General features: G+C 35.5%; 1 protein-coding gene across 2 annotated transcripts in view; it reads left to right on the forward strand.

The window, feature by feature from the left end:
- Window positions 1-23653, forward strand: part of LOC150107506 (adenosine 5'-monophosphoramidase HINT3-like) — a 151728-nt gene that overhangs the window by 98730 nt on the left and 29345 nt on the right. For both annotated transcript variants that reach the window (XM_090391356.1, XM_090391355.1), the window contains exon 3: window positions 16926-16992. In XM_090391356.1, coding sequence (XP_090247482.1) covers window positions 16926-16992 — 67 coding nt within the window. The remainder of the gene's footprint in view (window positions 1-16925; window positions 16993-23653) is intronic.

Below are 23653 nucleotides of genomic sequence, written 5' to 3' on the forward strand. Positions count from 1 at the left end.
CCTTGCTGATTCTTGAAATCTATAGGCATAATCTGGTGGCTTCAGCTGTTGCACCAACTGGATTTTATACAGAAACAGGATCTAGGTTTTCAGAATGTGCTGGAGTGATATCCGAGAGACTCCAACCTGTCTAGACCGCCTTCGAGTTGATGTGCTCTGGTCTTTTGCAACACTCTCCCTTACATGCTCAACTGTGACTTCGTTCCTAACTGGTATGCTTGTTTGTAGAAGGTTGCTTACTTAACCCTGTTCCTCAAAACAACCAATCAAATCTATAATCATTGATTTGCTTGGAGAATCTCTCATGCCGTAATGGTGGCGATATGCTCGTTGGGTCAGAATTATTGATCCTTGGTTTTGATAATAAAATTTCACAATTTGTGTTCGCCGTTTGGTCATGAATTTTTCCGTGATTAATCTCCAAGGACTTTTTTATAAAATCTGTAAAGAAAATTATAAAAAAATTTAATTAAAAAAAGTTATTAAAACTTCATACACCTTCGTGACTTTTGGTCCACTCTGTACTTCCAACATCCACTCTCCCTATACCATATCTCCCTGATTTCCCTCCTTTCCCTGTTCATTTCATCTCAGGTTTTTCATACCTCAGAACAGGTGTATCAAGTATGAAATCATCAATTGAGAGATTTTAAATAAAATTAGAGTGGAAGTCAGCCAGCATATGGAAATAGTGAATTTCTTTAATATTTAATGATTGCTTTGCTTTAGAATTATGGATGAAGTATCTAAGGCTGTGAGGCCAGTGCATTATGTCTGTTAATTGTGGGTGTGTTCTTGATAATTTGCTTCTTTTGCAGAAGCTACCTCACTTTCATTTAAAAAGCTCTTATAAAGGTTCTCTGAATAGATAAGATTTGAACCTAGAACTTTTTGAAGGCAAGTGGCTGAGAGAATATAAGGATTAAGAATTTTAAATTTGATAATAGTGTTGAAGGATAATTGTGAAAGTTTTATGTTGATTTTATTGCAAGTAGGTGAGAGAGATTATGTGTCGCGGAGATGATGTTGAGCATCTATTTGGAAGTATTAAGAATATAGATGTGGAATTAGCAGGTGATTGATAGACTTGTGAGATAGAGTGGAAATTTTAGTTAATTTTTTTTATGGGTGTTCATCCAGTACAGGTTGAAAACAGTACGTTATTACTGGAGGTGAGAAAGAGCTAAGTAATTCAGGAACCCTTCTCAAGAGACCAAATATGTTTTTTTTTTTTTTTTGGCCAATTCAATATTGTATTATTATTATTATTATCTGAGATCTCCAGGGAGTCAAGGACTCATCGAGGGAGGCTGTAAATTACCCAACCCAGCTATCATACCTTTCCTTAAATTCATTTACACTAGATGCACTCACTACCCCTAAGGGCATATTATCCACTCACTCACTCACTGCTCTCTGAGAGAAAAACCTAGCTCTTAACCCTTTCTTGACTGAGAACAGCTTTAACTTTCATGGATGCCCCCGTGTTCTCTCCCTGCCTTCCATATAACGAAAAATTTCATCATTTGAAATGCTATAACACCCATTCAAAAGTTTATAGACCTCTATCATATCACCCCTCTTTAACCAGAGTCTGTAATCCACATACTCGCGATCTGTCTTCATAATCTAAATCCCATAATCCGGATATAATCTTTGTAACTCTTCTTTGCATCCTTTCCACAGCTTCTTTATCCCCTTGGAACCTGGGAGACCTAATCTGCGCACAGTAATCCAAGCATGGTCTTATCAAAGCCTTATAAAGAGGCAAAATTACTTCCTTATCCTTACATATCAAGGTTCGCTTCAGCATAGAAATTATCCTCTGAGTTGTATTTGCAACCTTTGCTATGTGACCTTTGAAACTTTAAATTCTTATCCACCAATACACCAAGATCCCTTGCCTCTTCAGTTTCTTGTAGCATGATCCCGCTAATATAATATGCCACTGGATCTCTAATCATGCCAAAGTGCATATCTTTACCTTATTAACATTAAACTGACAGCCATTTTCGTTTGCTCAGATTTCCAGTCTATTCAAATCATTTTGTAATTGCTGAATATCAGTAGCATCCCTGATTGCCCTGCCTATCTTCGCATCATCAGCAAACAATTGCAAATCTGATGATAGACTGTGCTTGATGTCATTAATGTATAGATTGAACAATAATGGCCCAAGGACTGAACCCTGAGGTACACCACTGGTTACCTTAAATCTGGCAGATTCACACCCACTGTATACCACTTTTTGATATCTGTCTGTTAACCATCCTCTGATCCAAGTCAATAGATTATGTTCCATTTCCATATTCTCCAGTTTACGCAACAGCCTATCGTGTGGTATCCTATCAAATGCCTTAGAAAAATCCAACATTATCATAGTGTATCGATTTCCTTTATCCAACTTGGCCGTAACATCGTTATATAATATGAGCAAATTGCTAAAACATGACCTTCCTTTAGTAAACCCATGCTGTTCCCTGCAGAGTATAGAATGATTGTCTACTCATTTCTGTATGCGAGTTCTTACTAACTTCTCTAAAATCTTCACTACCACACCAGAAATACTAATAGGTCGGTAGTTAGACATATCAGTTTTTGCACCACCCTTGTGCAATGAAACTATATTACATACCTTCCATTCCTGTGGTATCATTCCTGAGCTGAGACACTTAAGTTATATAAATGTGTGAAAGGCCTAGCCACTTCAGCTGAACATTCCTTTAACAAACGGACAGATATTCAATCTGTCCCTATTGACAAATTCTTATCCAGGTTATGCAAAAGCTCTTCAACCTCATTTTCATGAACCTCTAACTCTTCATCCAACATAGCAGTAGCACCGTGCATCATGCTACATACATTTGGTTGATATATCTTAGCAAAATGAGCACTCATTAACTGAGCAACCTCTTTAGCTTCTGACACTTGTGTACCATCTGCATTCAATAAAGTTATTCTTCCACATTCATTCTTTCTTTTGCTTGTGGCATAACGATAAAATTCTTTTGGATTGCCTTTAGCTTGCATGGTCAATTTCTTTTCATACTCCATTTTAGCTTTTCTCACAATACTCGTTACTTTTCTGGCCTGAGCTTTACATATTTCATAACTCCTCTCACTCTTTCCACATCATCTTCTTCTTGTGGATCTCTAGCTTAATAAGGCTGCACATCCATTTCACACCCAACCTATTTACTCTTCGAACACTAGGGATACATTCAGATACTTCCTCATTCAAGCACTTTTTCAAAAATTCCCATGCATTGCTGACATTTTTTCCATTCAGTAACTGATACCATGGGACCAAAGATAATATTCTTCTAAGTTGATCATAATTTCCAGCTTTGTAATTCACCTTGTAGCCTGATTTTATCGGAGCTTCAATACAAGTAGATACTTCCCAGGAAAGAACAGCATGATCACTGTCACCAATAGGTGGTAAAATAGCTATATTCTTGACAGAGATCCTGTCTGACGCTATGAGCAAATCCAACACTCTTTGACCTCGAGTTCCTTCTTTCACGTGCTGCTTGAGAAAGTTATCCCGCAACAATTCAATAAATTCCTGTTCTTTCTGATCATGAGATTTCTCTTATACCCAATCAATGTTTGGAAAATTAAAGCCACTCATAATGATCATTCTCTTGGTACCCATAAGGCTAAATTGGCGATGCATTTCTTCGTCCTCCTACAACTGAGCCTACAGGTCTGTAGTATATTTCATTCTGTTAACCTCCACTTCACACCAAATACTCAAACTCATTGCTACATGGGACATTGTTACCATCATTGTTTTCTTGTATTTCTACCCTAACTGGACTTGTCATCTGATATCATTAGTAGCACTTCTCCTTCTCTCCTATCTCTTCTGTCATTCCTAAAAATAGTATATCCATTACACTCGATCCAACTTACCATATCTGATTCTGATAGCCAGGTTTCACTAATGCCAACAATCTTAGGCTACATCGTATTCAATAAAGCAACAAACTCAACCCCTTTGTTTCTAATGCTCCTGGCATTTGTGTATAGACATAATAAATTATGACCTAGCCTATTCTTATAATTAGATATGCAATGTATTTGGTCTTGTTCTAGAATTTTCTCTTTTCTCTCCCCAGACATACTTAAAAGGTCCAAACCCAAAGCATATTTTTCCACTCCTATGCCACATACATGACCATGTTCAAAGTCATTTATATCTTTATCACATTTGTATACCATAGCTGAACTTTCACACACATTTTTCCCATTCCTCCCTTGATGATCTGACTCTCTGCATTAAGTCGTCTCATACCAAGAAGTAATTTCTCCAGGCTTCTGACGCCAAATGAATTCAAGTGCAGGTCATCATTCTTATACAAAGCTTTTCTGCCATCACATCCACCCCACATGTCTAAAACCTCACATCCATATCTTCTACATAGCCTGCGCATGAAATCATTTGCTATCATCACCCTCCTTCTTAACTCACTACTATCATATCTAGGTAGTAATCCTACAATTTTTACTCTTTCACATTTCTTTCTCACTTCTTCCAACAGACTGTTGGAAGAAGTGAGAAAAACTCATACTGTGGTGAAAAACTCATACTGTTTTTCACCACTTAAATTATTAGTACCTATCAGCACTACCATTTCTTTTACATTTCTTTTTTGGTTTTCAATTACATTTGTCATATTTTTAATTTAATTATGATTGGTAATGGTCTCACACTAGGTAATGAAATTCACCTGTCATCTGATTATCATACAGTTAACACTAAATACCATAGAAAGAGTAGATACTGGAAGAAAAGTGATCAGTAACGCAAGGAAATTACTTCTCTTTTATGTTGGGCCCATACACGATTGGTTGGTGATACGTGAATATACAGTACTAATATATTATAGTTCACTGTAGTATATTAGTACTATGTTTGGAAAGAGATTTAGGAAAGGAGGAACTTGTTCACATTAGATTTGTATTAAAATGTATGCATAGAGTGTGAAGGCCAAATAAGGTTAAGACTAAGTCAATAGCTAGGGAAAAACAAACAGGGATTACAGAAATGGTAGTTATTAGAAAGGTATAGTGGAAGTTATATGCTTGCATGAAGAAGTTCATACTACACTAGAAAAGTGGAAAGTATAATTAGCAAGAAGTTGTAATTCAAACTGAAAAGAAGAACTCATGGCAAAAGAAATTCTGGGAAGTATATATTATTATTATTAACAACATATGTGTGTGTGTGTGTTGAGGCTTAAGTACTGTGAAGAATTCATGTTAGAGGTTTAATGGAATATTAACAACACTGAGAAAGGATTAAAACTAATTTTAATACTTCCAGTATTTCGTCTCCGATCACATAAATCTCTTTAATGTCACACGTTAAAGAGATCCCTCTTTACATCCTAGGTGGCCTGGGATGTAAAGAGGGATCTCATAATTAAAGTTTCCCAAATTTTGGGAAGTTTAATGCAATCGTATTTGTTTAAATTGGGTTGATTCCTGAGTGTAGGTGCAGATTCAAAGAATAGTTTTTCTTTAGATCATTAAAAAAGTACAACCTCCATGCAGCTTTTAAGCCCCACTGTAAACTTGCTACCCTTATCTGCTCCACTAAGTACCAGCTCCCTCCTCTTTCAGGCCTGGTGTATATAGAGTAACTTGTTCCTGTAAACTTGCCTACTTTGGACAAACAAGTAGGTCAGCATCCATCCGGTTAGAAGAACACAGTTCTTACATCTGCAAACATGATTATCAGCCTGGTCTTACAGACCATGTTTTGGATACATCCCACAGGATCTCCTGGAAAAAACTACCATGCTCCACCATAGTAATTCAAAAAAGAAAGACTATTCTTTGAATCTGCATCTGCACTCAGGAATCAACCTAATTTAAACAAATACGATTGCATTAAACTTCCCAAAATTTGGGAAACTTTAGTTATCAGAGATCCCTCTTTACATCCCAGGCCACCTGCAAATGCCCATAGAGGGCACACCACCTAGATAGGACTTTACTTTCACCTTGTATTGTATTTGTGTGTGTGTTGTTACAAAAAGTTTTTGTAATCCCCGAAGATGTCTCTGTGACGGAGATGAAATATTGGAAGTATTAAAATTAGTTTTAATCCTTTCTCAGTGCTGTTAATATTCCATTAAACCTCTAACATGTATTATTAACAACATTTGACCTCCATGGAGTCAGAGACTCATCATGGGAGATGCTCACTATTGCACGCAGTGTTCATCCAACCATGCATTAAACTGGTTCAATGTGTCTACACCCACAACACACTCAGGCAATGCATTCCACTCACCAGCCACTCTCCATGCAAAGAACCTATTCCTCACTCCTCTGCTCACACCCTCCTTATACGGTTTCCAGTGATGGCGTCTTTTTCTACTCCCCCCCCCCTCTCCCATTCTGTGAAAAATCACTTCCATGTCAACCCAATAACAACCGCTAAGCTTATATGTTTCAATCATACCCCCCCTCTTCCTCCAATTCACGAGGCTCTGCAACTTACATTTTCTCAATCTGTCCTTGTACTCCACATGCCAAAGACCACTGACCACCTTTGTGAATCTTCTCTGGACCCTTTCCAACATATACCCATCACCAGGAAAAACCCAGCAACCAAATTTGTGCACAGTAATCCATATGAGGTCATCAAGGCATTATACAATGGAATCATAACCTATTTCTTTATGTCAGGGTCCTCTGCATCATTGCCATTATTCGATATGATGACTTCACAACATGTGCAATGTGGCTCCTGAATTTCAGGTCCTTGTCCACCATCACTCCTAGATCTCTCATCTCCTCTACTTCTGATATAGTTTCCCCACTAAGTGTATACTTTGCATCCCATTGTTCCTTACCAAATCTCAAAACCTTACACTTTGTAACATTGAACTGACAGTTCCACTTACCTGCCCATTCATGCAATCTATTCAAGTTCCCTTGTAAAGCCATAACATCCACTTGACTCTGCATTGCTCTGACCAGTTTTGCATCATCTGCAAACAGCTGTATATCACTAGTTAAACCCATCCCAATATCATTAACAAACGAAATTGAACAACAATGACCCTAAAACTGACCCCTATGTCACACCACTAGTGACCTTTCTCTTTCAGGATACTGCACCTCCATATACAATTTTCTGATACCTATCCGACAGCCAGTCATTGATCCAACTCAGAAGTCTGTTATCCAGTCCCATCTGTTTCAATTTATTTAAGAGCTTGTCGTGTGCAGTCTATCAAAAGCCTTTGCAAAATCTAAGTACACCACTGTATATGCATCTTCCCTGTGCAAGGTATTTGTCACCTTATAGTATATAAGTTAGTGAAACATAATCTCTCCTTAACAACCCATGCTGATAACCACAGAGCATACTGCTGTTATCAACCCATTTCTGTATCCTACTTCTCACATATACAGACCGGCCTATAATTTGAAGCTACAGCTTTCTTTATGCAGTGGAATAATTTTACCCTCCTTCCACTCCCTTGGAACCTGTGCTGGTGTAAGACGTTTATTAAAACATGTATTCCAATGATACTGCCAATTCCCTGGAACATTCTCTTAAGATGTGTGGTGATATGTCATCAAATCCTATTACCTTATTGACATCAAGGTTATTTATTTCCTCAAATACCTCCTTCTCACTCACAATTAAGTCATCCCCCTCCTATGTCCTCTACACTTAATTTCCTCATGATTCTACCCTGATCAGGATGAAACACCCTTATAAATTGATCACTGAATACTTCAACAATGTCTTGTGCAGCAGTTACCATTCTACCACTTTTTTCCATTAACTTCATCTTACCATGATCATTCTTCCTTCTACTTGCCACATATCTAAAAAAAAAAACTCCCTAGGGTTTTTCTTTGCCTGATATGCCAATTTCTTCTCATACTCCACTTTTGTTTTCCTTACTGAGTCAGTCTCATGACTTGTTGTTTATACTCTTCATGTGACTGATTATTAACATTATTCACATTTGTACTTCCTCCGAAGTAGTTTCTTTTTCCAGATTTCATGCTTAAGCTCCACATTCATCCATTTTACGCCTACCTCATTCAGCCTTTTGGCCTTCAGAATACATTCACACATTGATGCTGTTATGTATTTCTTTGTCAGTTGCCATTTATTTCCTTACTCCTCAACTCCTCGTTCCATGTTATAGCTCCAAGCTCTCTCTCCTAAGCTTGTCATATAATTCCACATGTAACCTTTCCTCACAAAAGTCTGCATATGACTAACCACAACATAGGTGATTACTTCATGATCACTTTCACCAACTGGAGGAAAGTGTGAAAGCTCTCTCACAATTACATCCTGTGATGAAATGATCAGATCTAGAACTCTCGATCCTTGTGTGCCCTTCTTTATGTGCTGCCTGAGATAGGATAGTTATCCCTCAAGAACTCGAGAAATTCATTTCCTTATTCCCAAATGCTATCTCTTCATTCCAATCTATACCATCATAATTAAAATCACCCATAATAATTATGCTTCCATTGTTCACTAATCCAAGTTGTTTATAATTTCTTCATCACCCTCCACATTCCCAGGCCTATAGCAACATCCAACTAAATATGTCTTCCTCTCAACCTCCACATTACACCACACTGCCTCATAACCATTGCCTTTTGGCAATGGTTATGAGGAGGAGGCCAATGAGGTTAACTGGAGGAGGCCATCTTATGTCCACTGCTGGACAAAGGCCTCCTCCGGTTTTTTCCACCTTTCTCCGTTCCTGGCAATGGTTGACTAATTTTTCCCAACAAAATTTGGCAATTCATCACTCCACCTTCTTTTAGGACATCCTTGGCCTCGTTTCCCTTGTTTTTTGGAATCCAGTTTGTTAGTATGGTGGTCCATCGCTCATTTTCTCTTCTGAACAGATGTCTGGCCCATTTCCATTTAGTCGCTTATGGTGAAGAATGATATCAGTGATGCGAGAGTGGCTTCTTATCTTTTAAAGTGATGCCTAGCATCACCCTCTCCATTTTTCTTTGAATTGTTGTTAGTTTATTTTCCAGTACTTTTGTCAGCAATGAGATGACTTAAGTATGTATATGAAGGGATTCTTTCCAAGAAATTGTTTTCTATTATTATGTGTTAAAAAATGATTAAGCATGATTTTAGTTTTTTCTCTGTTTATTTTTAGACTGACTTTTCTGCTTTCATGATATAGGTCTTCTATCATTATATTAAGGTCTTCTGGAGTGTTTGCAAAAATTATATCATCTGCATATCTTAGGTGTGTTAAGTTTCTGTTATTAATTTTTATACCAAGGTTTGTCCAGTTTATATTATTAAATATTTCTTGAAGGACTGCTGAAAAGATTTTAGGTGATAGTCTCCTTGTCAGACACCGTTTTCAATTGATATTTTATTGCTACTCATGTGAAGTTGGATTGTTGCTGTTGCAGTGTGGTATATTGCTTGAAGGAGGTCCATATATCCTTGAGGAACTCCCTGATTCTGGAATGCTTTGATTATTGCATTAGTTTTGAATGATGGAATCAAATGCTTTTTAATAATCAATGAAGGCTAAACTGAGAGGCAATTGGGTTTTTCTGCTTTTTCTATTATTTGTTTTACTGCATGAATATGATCGATTGTATTAAAGCCTTTATGGAATCCTGCTTGTTCTACTAGTTGATTGGATTCTAGAAGAGGGGTTAACCTGTTTGTTATTACTTTTGTGAGAATTTTGTACAGATTGGAGAGAATACTAATTGGTCTATATATTATTAAAATAAGTGGATATTGAATCCAACATTATTTCATAGAAACTACATATAGAAACTACAAGAGTTGCAGAGAAACTACAAGAGTTTCGTGTCGAATATAGAGACTATAAAAGTTTCGGCGAATAGAAGCATAAGCAAACTGTTCATGACAGGACAACTTGCAGTAAAGGTGGATTAAGATCTGATCACTGTCCTTATTATTTTCCTATAATGTAAAACACATCTCCTAGGAGATGTATGATGTTATACATTATGGGGGAGGTCACTACCCAGACTGGTTTCGACCTTTTTTTGAGGACTCGTCAGTGGGAACTGTAATGTGACACCTTTTTTTAGCAACTCGTATCATAAAGTATAAGTTCTGTATCTCTTCATCCTGAGTATTCTTGGTCTAGCTCCCACTGACGAGATCTCAAAAAAGATCGAAACCGATCTGGTTAGTGACCTCCCCTCACCCCCATATTGTATAACATCATAAATCTCGTAGAGATGTTTTACATTATAGGAAAATACTAAGGACAGTGATTGGATCTTAATCCACTTTTACTACGAGTTGCCCTGTCATGAACGGTTTGCTTACGCTTGTATCTGCCGAAACTTTTATAGTCTCTATATTCAGCATGAAGCTCTTGTAGTTTCTATATTCGGCTATGAAATAATGTTGGATTCAATATCCACTTAATTTGAATAATGTTGTATCTCTGAAGTGAAGTGGCTCTCTTTTTCAGTAATTGGTCTATAGTTCTTTACTTCTTCTTTGTCCTCCTTTTTTAAATAACAGTATCAGTGTAGCATTTTTCCAGTTTTCTGGTATCTTCCCCTCTTCTAGACATAGATTTAGTAAGTTTGTGACCTGGTGAATTATATTGTTTCCTCCCCATTTAATTAATTCTATGTGAATTAGGTCTTCACCAGGACATTTTTCATTTGTTTTAATGCTTGTTTTATTTCATCTGAAGTGAATGGGGGAGATGAATTCTATATGCGATGGAGAAGAGTTATTTATATTTGATTTATCTATTGAAGGATCACTATAGAGTTCTTTATAAAATTCTTCTAGCCTGCTTAGGATTTGTTCTTGGTTCCTTATTGTAGTTCCATTCTTATCTTTTAATGCAGTTATTTGACTTTTACCAACTGATAAATGTTTTCTTAGTATTTTCATATTTTTATTGTTTTCAGTTGTTTCTTTTATTTTTTTAGTGTTATGAGATCTTATTTCATTTCTCATCTTTTTCCTTATTGTTTTGCATAGTTCTGCATATTCTATTATAGAAATTAAGTTTTTGTCTTGTTTCATATTTTGTTTCCTTTTTAGTAATTGTAAGGTTTCCTCTGAAAGTTTATGGTCTTTTTGTTGCTTTTGAATTCATTGGCTGCTGCGATTATTACTTCCGTTAGGTTTTTGCTTATTTTATTTATGTCTTCTTCTTCAAATATATTTATTAAGTCTAGTTTTTAATCGAGTTTTTCTTCGTAATCCTTCTTCTTGTTTTCAATACGTTTTAAGTCAAAACTTCTTGATTTTTTGTTGTTTAGCCATTTTATTCTTTCCAATTTGGAGTTTATTTTAATTTTGGCTCTCACCAGTTGGTGGTCACTTCCTGTTTTTACTTGATTCAGTACTGAGGTATCTTGAAACTATTTTTTTATTATTACACAGTATATAATCTATTTCATTTTTTATTTCTCTGTTTGGACTTCTCCATGTCCATTTTCTTTTGAGGGCTTTCTTAAAAATGTATTCATAATATAAAGCATGTTCCTGATAGAGAATTCTGTAAGAGCCATTCCTGAGTTGTTGCTTTTTATCACATATGTATGGTCCTATTGTGTCTATTTGGTGAATGGGATGACCTACTTTGGTGTTAAAATTGCCCATTACTATAGTAACATTTTGATTGCTGCTACTTTCTTTTTGTCTAGAGTGTGTTGCAGTGAGTCATAAAATGCTTCGATCTCTTCATCACTGTAGGATGTGGTGGGAGCATGTATTTGGATGATCCTGATTTTAAGTTTGGAGTTTAAGTGTAATTTCTATTATTCTTTAATCTATATAATTAAATTCTTCTATAAGGTGTGTAATTGTTTTCTTAATTAGAAATCCAACTCCATATTGTCCTTTAGTTTTCCCATAATAGTATAAGTAGTCTCCATTTTTTAGTTTTATTAAAAAATGTTCATCCTGCCTGCGAACTTCACTAAACCTATGATGTCCCATTTAATATGTTTTAGTTCTTGCTGTAAGATGGTAAGGTCTTCTTTAAGTGTTTGACAATTAAATGTTCCTATATAGAGGAAAAGAGGATTGTATTGATTACTGTTATATTTATGAATTCTTTGGGCTCTTCTTATGTGTCTACCTTATGTGGACTTAATTCCACTGCTATCATCAGCAGCATTCCCCCTTCCTTTCTTGCCCTTTCTATCCTCATTAAAAATACAACTGTATCCTTCCATTTCTATTCCTGTTATGATATCATCTTCATTCAACTATGTTTCACTTATTCCAATGATTTTGGGGCAAATAAACTCAATCACTGAAAGTGTTTCGTCCCCTCTTATTTTTGATACTTCTGGCATTTGTAAACAAACATAGTAGTTCATTTTTAGGTCTACAGCCAGTCCTATCCAAGCCATGTGTTGGTTGTGATTTCCTACCACATCTCTGCCCAATCACCTTTATCACCACTTACCACATTTATATGCTCATTCTCAACTTCCCCACCCACAAAGTAATATACCCCATCTTCATACAGACATTCACTGCCACCACTTTCAACATCCACTCTCCCTATGACATGTCTCCATGTCCACCTAAGCTACCCTATTTTCCTGTTCCTTTGCATTCCTGTTCTCTCTTCATCTCTCACTCTACTACTGTTTCCACTGCCAAGCACGTCTGTCTTTTCAGTACCACTCTCCTGATTCCTCCCTTCATGTCTTTCTTCTGATTTCTTGCACTGTACTTTCATCCAGCAACACCTTCTCCAGTACATTCACTCCAAAGCAATTTAAATGCAACCCATCACTCCTTTCTAATTTCATTCTTCCCGCAAACAGATGCCATACATTCACAAACTCCACTCCCTTCTCTTCATGCAGCTCCGCTAGTATGCCATTCATGATTTTGGCTCTGTGTCATAACTCATCATCATCATACCTCGGCAACACACTGACAACCTTTTCTACTACACTGTTATCTTTCACTCTTCTCAATAGTCTTCTGATATTTGTCCTTACATCCTTCTCATGTTCACTTTGATCATTCATCCCTACAATCAGAACTAACTGTCTTGCTCATTTCTTCCTCATGTCCAACACCTTAATTATCGCACTCATTCTCCCACCTGGATAGCAGACCTTATGAACTCTCTCAGTAACTAGCCCTCTAATTATGGGGTCTCCATATAATGCTATCCTGGAATCACTTGTCACCTCTTTTACTCTTTTTTTCTTTCATTATGTTCTCTTGCACACTTTCATTAGTTTCCACTAGACATCTAACATCACTCCACAAATTCCTCATTTTATTTTTCATTTTCAATAACTGTTCAATATATAGTCAATAAGGAAAGGAATAATTGAGGAATAAAGGAACAATTTTCCATTGAGAAGGTTTTAGGCTAACTTCTGGAAAGGACATTTGTGATTACTTTATATGAGGTATTTCATTCTCATGAAATAAGCTTCATCTCCATGAGAACATTTGTAAGATTGGAAGTGAATACCTTTGAAGTAGTCGAAATGTTCGGCACTGTTATCCTTGGTGTCCTAGCAGTCTAAATTTTCCTCATGCATAGAACTGATGTAATACAGTGATGGATATATAAGTTTTCTGTTACCAGTGTGGTATCACTACCTGACATATGGAGGCCTAATATGGCATATAAAAAGAGTCATGAAAGAGTTATTAGAGAGTCATAAAACTTCTCTTAACATAGCAGTATAACTAGATGAGAAGTTGCCAAGTGTTTTAATGGAACAAGAAGGAACAGGGGAAAAAAATGCCTGACTTGGTTGTTTAATGACAATTTTGCATCAGAAGAGATTTAGATGAAATAATGTCAAAATGGAATCATGAAACTACAGAGTGGTTTGCATTTCTATTATTATGATTAAGAATTTCATAAAAGCAATGAAATAGGGATGAATGTGAAAAGTTATAAGCATATAGGATACAAGGACTAGATGGGTAAAGGTAAATTTCTGCATAATGCACAGCATGAATTTGTAAAGAGACAGTCACATTTTAGTAATATTACATTTTGTGTCACTTAATATTGATAGATGGTAAGGAGAATGCATTTATCATAATTTTTTGAATTTGCAATGGCATTTGACAAACCTGGCAAACTGACTTAGGTTGCAATGAATAGGATAATCATTTAGAAAATTATATTGGTATGTGTATGATATATCAGAGAATTATAAGATATATATCAGAGAATAAATAATATGAGGGATAGGCTAAGGGTAAAATAATCTGGAAATCCTGTCGAGAGTGATTCAAATGTGGAATTTTTTTAAGCCACTTTAGGCCTTCAATGAGCAGGATGGTGGTCTAATACATTGACTATCTTCATCTACTAAACATGCATGCCCCTGAGATTCAAACCTACAGCTTTGGTTGAGCAGGCAATCTCGCCAACATAGTTATAATGTATTTGCTATATTGAGTAAACTGTATTAGTAAGGTAATTGAAATTCATGAGACACATTGCAAAGGTGATAAAGATAGCTCTGATGATAACTTTAATAGTAAGATGTTGGAACCTGTAGACTGCTGTGCACATATTAAGTCACCTGGAGTTGTTCATCCTTATCTCACCCACCATAAGGGCTGTGGAATGCTGACAATGTAAATAGAAGGTAAATCGAGAGAATATAATTTGCTGAGTTCAGCAGATAGATGGAAAACGAATATTCCTGCTAATCTGAAAGATTAGCAGGAACATTGTAGAGATTACTGTACATGATATAAGAGGATGAGGAAGGAGAGTTATTTGGAAGCTCTGTAAGTGAGTGGTGAACAAAGAAGTGGAAAGTAATTTTTTTTGCAATACAGAGGTAGCAGGATGTTTTCTCTCGAAAACGTTTTTCTAGATGTTTTATAGAAGCATTTGTGATGACAGTAATATATGATAAAATGGTTAAGACATGTAAGGGGAATTAGAATTTGATATTAACTTCTATATATTTCACTCACTGTAATATGAGCATCATTCAGGGAGAATGTGAGGGACTGGCTACAATACTCAAATTATGAAACAGAAGGAGTCATATTGCATAAGTATAGTTCCTCTTGTCTTGATTACTATTGAATGAACAGGAAAAAGCACTATTAAAGTTCTAGCAGACCAAGTATACAGTTCTATAATTCAAGGGGGAAAAAAGTTAACAGTTTATTGTGATTATTTCCCAAAACTATGAGATAGACATATAGTCCAATCAGTTAAAATTAAAACAATGAGTTTCATGAGTTTCAAGGAATAGATTCTGCTATAGTGCAGAATCTTGGTTTGATTCCACTGAAGGAGTGGAATCAAACCAAGCAGTTCCACAATCCTCTGATTCTAAAAATCTTATGTCATCTTGGTGTTCTTTCCTGGATTCTGATCTTAGCAGAATGGACAGTCTGTTCAAATAAAAAAGTTGGCAGGAACAGGACACTTATTAAACACCAGGTAATTATGAACGATATTGGATTTGCAAAGAATTTGTGCTATTTGTTCAGAAATCCCTTTAAGGTAATGTATGGAATTCCCTTTAACATCAGATTATAGTCTGACTGTGGGATGATAATTATTGATTCTTTTCTGGATGGTGGTTTTTATGCAGAAGTACTGCAATTTTTGGACAAAATAAATTCCTTATACATGTACATCAAGTTCACTGGTGAACATGAGTCAAACAAGTCTTCCCTTTCATGAATACCTTAAAAATCTGTGACTCAATAGACAATATTGAATTTTCCATTTACAGGAAATCTTCCTTCACTGCCACACACATGTTCACCTGGCTTCACATCACCACCCATTACAAAAGACAAGTATTATCAAATGCCTTGTTCACAGAGCTCACACAATTTGTTCTTTGGATTCCATCTCTGAGAAGAATCCAGTAAAATAAGAATCACATTGGCATCTATTGGATATAATGAAACCATTCTCTCGAAAAATAATTATCATCCTACAGCCAGACTACAAATCTGATGTTAAAAGGATTTTCATAACTTACTTTAAAGAGACTTCTGAACAAATAGCATGAATTCTTTGCATCTACCAAGCATAAATTGCCACCTCTATCCTTACCTGGTGTTCATCAAGTGTTATATTCTTGCCACCTTTGCTACTTTGAACAGAACTGTCCATTCTGCTAAGATCACACCAAGACTACATATCAGAGGATTCTGGCTTTGCATCTCATTCATACATAGACTAGACATAGTTCATTGGAATGAAACCAAGATTTTGCACTGTAGGATTTAAATTTTATCATCTATTCCTTTAAACTTGTAAACCCTATGTCATGTCCTAATCTAATCTTAAAATCAATTGCACTGCATGCCTGTCTAAAGTTTTGAGAAGTAATCATCATAAACTGTTCATAATTATTTTTTTTTCTTGAATTACAGAACTATACTTGGTTCCCTGGAACTTTAATAATACTTTCTCCTGTTCACCCAGCTGTGACCGAGATACAAAGAAGTATACTCATGCAATGTGACTCATAATTATTTCATAATTTTGAATGTTATAACCAGTCTTTCATTCTCCCTGAATGATGCTCATGTTACAGTAACAAAATATATAGAAGTTAATATTGAATTCTAATTCTCCTTACATGTGTGAACTGTTTTATAATAATTTACTAAAGTGATTTTTCATTCTATAAATAAGCAAACCAGTTAGACAATTATGTACAGTTTACAGGCAAAATATAATCTAATAGGTGTGACTATCTCACTAAATTCAGAAGGCAAGACACTTGCTTGGTCTTTTAATTCCTTGAAAGCCTAGAAAAGAGCAGCACAAAGATGAAAAATGTTTTAAAAATATGAATATTTTGATGACAAAAATGAAATTGTAAATGTACACCCATTTTTGATTTGTATTTAGCATCTTTGAAAAACTTTTTTTTTTCCTCTTTTGTGATAGTGGAAAAGCTTATTGAGATTGGCATGAACGTTCTAGAGCAACAAGGTGGTGATAAAAATGACCTAAGGTAGGTTTCTGTGTTAGTCTAATAATTAAATTTTGATCTGAGTTTAATTCAGTATGTAAAACTGTAAAATTTATCAATAAAATTAATATTGTAATTCTATTTTTTATTATTTTTTTTTTATAACAGAAAAGTACTTTTCTTTCATTATTAAATGTGGTTCGAATTGTAAATGTTTTATCGTGGGAGTTGATTAATACTATTTTTCTCTCTATCTGGAATATTCCTTTGATTCTTTTAAGATGATTTGACTGAAACAGTACTTAGTTGGGCCTATCTCTATTAAAAGTATTTGAAGCAATAGCATACAGCAAAATGAGAAAATACTTTTTTTCTTGTAACTCTTTAATCTTTCTTAAGAGTTAAAAAAAAAAAAAAAAACATTTTCTCATTTTGTTGTATGTTATTGTTTCAAATATCCTAATAGAGATATTTTTTTAGGTTTAAGATCAACTTTGAAAAAGTAGATCTACCAGGTGAGATGTGTTACATTAAAGATTAACTTAAACATAAAAAAATTATTAAGAGAGCATCTTGAATTTTCTTAGTTATGATGCAAAAGAAAGTTTCTCAACTGATAGCAACAGAGAATCAAAATTACATATTTAAATTTCAAAAGTTTAAAAATCTAAATACCTTTTTATTAATACATGAATTATGAAGTGTAATTAAAAGAAAGATAAGGTAATATAAGATAATAAGTATAAGGTAATATAAAATAAGGTAAAGAAAAGGTAGGTCCTGCCTCAGTAATTTATTCACATTTTATAATAAGGTGACAGCAGAATTAGATAAAGGAAATGGCTACATCATGATACCACTGGACTTTGCAAAGGCATTTCACAGAATACTACATTGGATAAGTTTGAGCAAGTAGAAATGGATGTGAGGCTTGCAGCATGGGAGACCAGGGGGGGATAGACATCAGAGGGTGGTGTGTGATGGAATGGAGTCAAGGTGAATGATTGTGACTAGTGGAGTGCCCCAGGGATCTGTACTGGGACAACTATTTAGTTTGTGCATATAGCGGAAGATTTGAAGGGGATATTCAGTTGTTTACTGACGATGATGCAAACTAGGAAAAGCAATAGTTGATAAAGGTGATTCAGATATCTTACTGGATTTGAAGAAATTGAGCCCCCATGGCTCAGTCAGTATAGACAAAACCCTTTAATCAGAAAGACCTGGGTTGATTCTTATCTGTGATATGAGGAACCTTTATCTGGTCTCTTTCAACTAAAGGTGAATTAGCCAGTCTCATATGAAATTAGAGGGTTTTCCCCCACCCTCAAACTCAGGTTTTTCGCCTCTCAGAACAGCAAACCAGGCTCTGTGAACACATGAATCTACAGTCATAAAAAATATATATACTTAATCCCCCATCAGGTGGGCTCAATTCCCCCAAAGGGATGGGGAGAGAAGGGGGGGGACACCCATACAAATATTATTATTATTTAAATAAATTGGCAGTGTGGACAAAGGACAATGTTGTCAATTAATCTTGTAAAATGTAAGGTAATGTGCTTTGGGATGAAAGATTACACACCCCATATCATATTGATCGTACTAGTTTACAGAAAATTAATGAGGGTAGGGATCTGGGAGATGATGGTGGATATATTTGAAATTCAGAGTATATATTGCAAGAGTTGGCAAAATAGCTCAGAAGATTACTTAGATGCTGAAGAACACAATGACAAGTAAAGATGGGGAGCTTATTATCCTTCTTTATAAGGCTATGCTGCTGTTACAGACCAATCACAAGCTTGGTCACTCAGAGATGAGTGACCAAGCTTGTGATTGGTCTGTGGAACATTCCCTATGAGGTTAGATTGAGGATGTGTGGGTTGCAGAGTTTAACTAACAGGCAAAGCAGAGGGAATATGATAGAAACTTATAAGTTACTAAAAGGATTCCATAAGATTGACATGGAAGAAATTTTTCAATATATGGGGAGTGGGGGGGGGGAAACAAGGGGTCTCACTTGGGAGTTGTCTAAGAGTGTGGTTAGTAAGGAATGTGTGGACTAGGTTCTTCACTTGGAGAACCTAGTGGTGAATGAGTGGAATGAATTTCTAGAGGTGGTTGTGAGTACCCCAACAGTGAATAGGTTTAAGGAGATATATGACAGGTATTGTGTTAATGGATAGAGTGGATCTCCTGCAATGAGTCTTTTGACTCCATGGAGTACTTATATAAATAATAATAAATTGTTGTATACTTTTATCTGAGACTTGAAAATGGCAACTGCTTAATTGATTTGGTACTAATTACTTCAGTAATCAGTATCTAGCATGACATCAATGCAGTGTGTGCAATATATCTGGTTAATACTTGAGTAAGTTGTTCCAGAGTTTGAATAGTTCTGCCATTTTAAAAAATGAATGAACATTTATTAAAAGTTATGAGCATCTTAATGCCTTTGATAGAAATAATGCTCAAAATGAACACTCATTAGCTGAAGTGTAAAAGCTAATGACAGATTTGACCATCTATGTCTGAAAACGTTGGAATTTAGAATCCACAAAGTCTGTTTACTGCACATCAGTCATTGAAATTTCTTAAATTTCATTACCTATTATGATGCTTAAGTTTATGCCTTGGTATCATCATAATGAAAAATCTTTGTTGTTATAAGCAATGCAATCATGCCATTAGCATCCCCCCCCCTCCCCAGCCTTAAGAAGACAAGATGATGATAATGAGTAAACAAAACTAACTTTGTATTTATATTATAAAAAATTAAGTTTCTCTGTGTAGCATCAATTATCATACCTTTGTACTCTTTGTTCATGAAGGACAACCTTTAGTAATCTGGTGAAATATGCTAGATCATTAAAAAAAACATCTAGAGACTAAACACTGGTTTTGAGAACCAGTTTGGCTTTGCAATAAGCATGGAGGTGGTCACACCAGACACTAAAAATGCTTTTACAAAATACAGTTCCAAACGTGGGATTTGGACTTGTATTTTGTAGGTTAGAAAGTGAATATCCACCCAGCAAACCAGATCAGCCTCATTGACCATTTTATGACACATTTGATGTGACTCCATATAAGGATTAGAATGGACTAGTACTATGGGCAGATAACAACATTGAACTGGCTTCCTGTTTTAAGTGTGAGGTGTGCTTTGCACTGTAGAGACGGCATCATCTATACCATATTTTTATCTCGTACTTATATATATATATATATATATATATATAAAATAAGTTTAATGACTATTACCGAGAGAAAAGATGGCAAGATATATTTAACAAGATACTACTAGTTTACTAGTTTCGTTACAAGAACATCATCAGGTATCATACTCAAAGAAATATATAAAAAATTACAGAGACTTAAAATTGTATTAACAGAACAAGTGAAAAACAGTAGCATGTTTGAAAAAATGCAAGTATGAGTTCCATACAAACGAATACTACGCGCTGTCGCGAGTGCGCCAGTACTTAAACATGCTACTGTTTTTCACTTGTTCTGTTAATACAATTTTAAGTCTCTGTAATTTTTTATATATTTCTTTGAGTATGATACCTGATGATGTTCTTGTAACGAAACTAGTAAACTAGTAGTATCTTGTTAAATATATCTTGCCATCTTTTCTCTCGGTAATAGTCATTAAACTTATTTTATAATATTCCTACCGAGTAAAAATGAATTCTCCTAATATATATATATATATATATATCATCATCATCATCAAATTCCTGAAATGTACCCTCAAGGGGTGTACAGGATATGACAGTACTACATGAAAAAATTACATCATTACTAACTTCCTATCTACAATTTTCCTCCAAATCAGTCTGTTACTTGTCAAGACTCCAACATTATCAGATCTTATATTTCTATCGTCTAAGGCACTTTGTACCGTATCAATCCACCTATATCTTGGTCTTCCTCTGGGTCGTTTTCCTGCCAACCTGGCAGAGAACACTTGTTTTGCTAATCTTTCCTCTCCCATTCTATTTAAGTGACCATACCATCTGAGATTAGCTCTGTTAACGCATTCCTGGATGCTGACAATGTCAAGTTCTTTCCTAATATCCTCATTTTTAATATGATATTGCCATTGATGCCATCTGTTCACGTCTCTAATCTTTCTCAGGACTCTCATATCTGCGGTCTCTAGTCTTTGGTCAAGTGTTTTACTTCTGACCCAGCTCTCAGATCCATAAGTTAAAATTGGTTTGAACACAGTCTTGTATACAGCTAATTTAGTGTTCCGACTAATTTCTTTCTTATTCCATATGAATTTATTCAATTGACTTCCCACGATACCAGCTTTGCTGATTCTGTTGTCTATTTCTATATTTAGTTTACCATCTTCAGTAAAAATTGTGCCTAAGTAGCTGAAATGTTTTACTTGTTCCACGGGTTCTCCATTCACAACACAGTTGACATTTTCAATGATTCTGCCTATTTTCATTGTCTTTGTCTTTTTATTGCTGACCTTCATACCATATCTATTACAACAGCTATTCAATTTAGTCAGAGAATCTTGCAGACTTGTAGCGGATTTATTTAGAAGTATAACATCATCCGCATAAAGCAAAGAGCTGACATTAACATCTCCAATTTTGATATCAGGTTTAATACCACATTCCTTCATAATGTGATCCATATAGATAATGAATAACAGAGGGGATAATGTACATCCTTGTCTCACACCAGATTTAACATTAAACCATCTTCCTGTACTTCTTTCAATTCTAACTGCTGACTCACAACTCAAATAAAGACTAAGTATTGCTTGATATAATGCCCCATTAACACCATATAACTGCAGCGTATTGAATAGCTTCTCTCTTGGCACCTTGTCATATGCCTTTTCCAAATCGACAAAACTTAAATACAGATCTTTGTTATATTCCCATGCTTTCTCGACTACTTGTCGTAAAGTGAAGATCTGATCCTGACAGCCTCTATTTGGCCTGAATCCAGCTTGTTCTTCACCAAGCTTTTCTTCCACAATTCTTCTCAACCGTTTCTCAAGTATACTTGCATAGATCTTGCCAGGAACACTCAGTAGGGAAATACCTCTGTAATTCTCACATTCAGTTTTATTTCCCTTTTTATATATGGGTACTATGAGAGCTCTACTCCAATCATCGGGAATTCGTCCCTCTGTCCAGGCTTTCTGAACTATGCAGTGCAGCCACTGTAAGATTCTTATACCACCAGACTTCAGCATTTCTGGTCGAATATCATCTACTCCTGCTGCCTTTCCACATTTCAAGCCTTTGATGGCTTTTTCTACTTCAAGTATGGATATGTATTCCTGACTGCATGCCTGGTCAGTGTTTTTTATCACTGTGCTGTCATCACTGCTTGTTTCATTTAGCAGTTTTTCAAAGTAATTACTCCATACTTCAAGGATATCTTTTTCTCCTGTTTTCATTTCACCTTTATCATCTCTAATTCCTTTTACAGCACTCTTTCCTCCATTCCTAAGCTTCTTCAACAACCTCCAGAATATTTTGCCACCTTCTTGATATTTATTTTCTATATTCTTGCCAAAGTCCTCCCATGACTTTTGTTTAGCTAGTTTTACACACTGTTTAGCTTTCTTACATTTGTCTCTGTATTCTGTAAGAGTAAAAGCTGACTTATTTGCCAGGAACTTTGATATGCTTTCTTCTTTTCCTTCACTGCCTCTTTAACTTCCTGTGTCCACCAGGGAGTTCTGATTTTTTTATCTTTGCACACAACCTCACCACATGCCTCTCTGGCAGAATCAATCAATGTTTCCTTCAGAGTTTGCCACTGAATCTCCAAGGTTTGATTCCTGTTCTCAAACTCTTTCATTTTCTTTTCAATAATATTTCTGTATTTTAGTTTACAGTTTACATCTGAGAGCTGCTCAACTTTTATTCGCTTTAAAACTTTCTTACATGTTATTCTTTTCAATATGAAATTCAATTTTATTCTGCTCAAGACTAAATAGTGATCACTTCCAATTTCAAATCCTCTGTACACTCTGGTGTCCTGCACCAGGGAGAAAACATCACTATCAACAATAACATAGTCAATGAGACTTTTCTTATTCCTAGCCTCTTCTCTCCATGTGAATTTGTGCACATTTTTATGTTGGAACATGGTGTTAGTAATAACCAGTCCATGTCCTGAGCAGAAATCCAACAGATATTTGCCATTATTATTAGCTTTGCTCTTTTCTCCAAATTTTCCCAAAATATTTTTGTATGTCTCACAATCATTTCCTACTCTACTATTTAGATCCCCAACAAGGACCAACTTTTCCTTTTTCATTGTGTCAGTTGCTTTTTCTAAAGCCTCAAAAAATTCCTCCACTTCTACCTTAGTAGAACCTTCTGTGGGACCATAGGCACAAATAAGTCTCATTGTCCAGTTCCCCATTCTCATATTTGCCCACATTACTCTACTTGAGACTGACTGCCATTCAAGAAGATTAGCCTCGTATTTTGTGTTGAATACTATGGCTACTCCTTCTTTTCCTTGATTGTTATTGCCTGAATATAACATTTTGTATTTATTGCTCAGAAAGATCTCACCAGTTTTGGTCTTTTTTGTTTCAGTCACCCCTATTATGTCAATCTGGTACTTATCTAATTCCTCAGCTAGCTCCATTTCTTTGCCATTCAGGCTTCTTACATTGATAGTACCGATCTTTAACTCTGGT

Source organism: Typopeltis vanoorti, chromosome 4 (assembly GCF_054136105.1).
Source record: "Typopeltis vanoorti isolate ZY-2024b chromosome 4, IOZ_Tvanoo_1.0, whole genome shotgun sequence".
Classification (NCBI taxonomy): domain Eukaryota; kingdom Metazoa; phylum Arthropoda; class Arachnida; order Uropygi; family Thelyphonidae; genus Typopeltis; species Typopeltis vanoorti.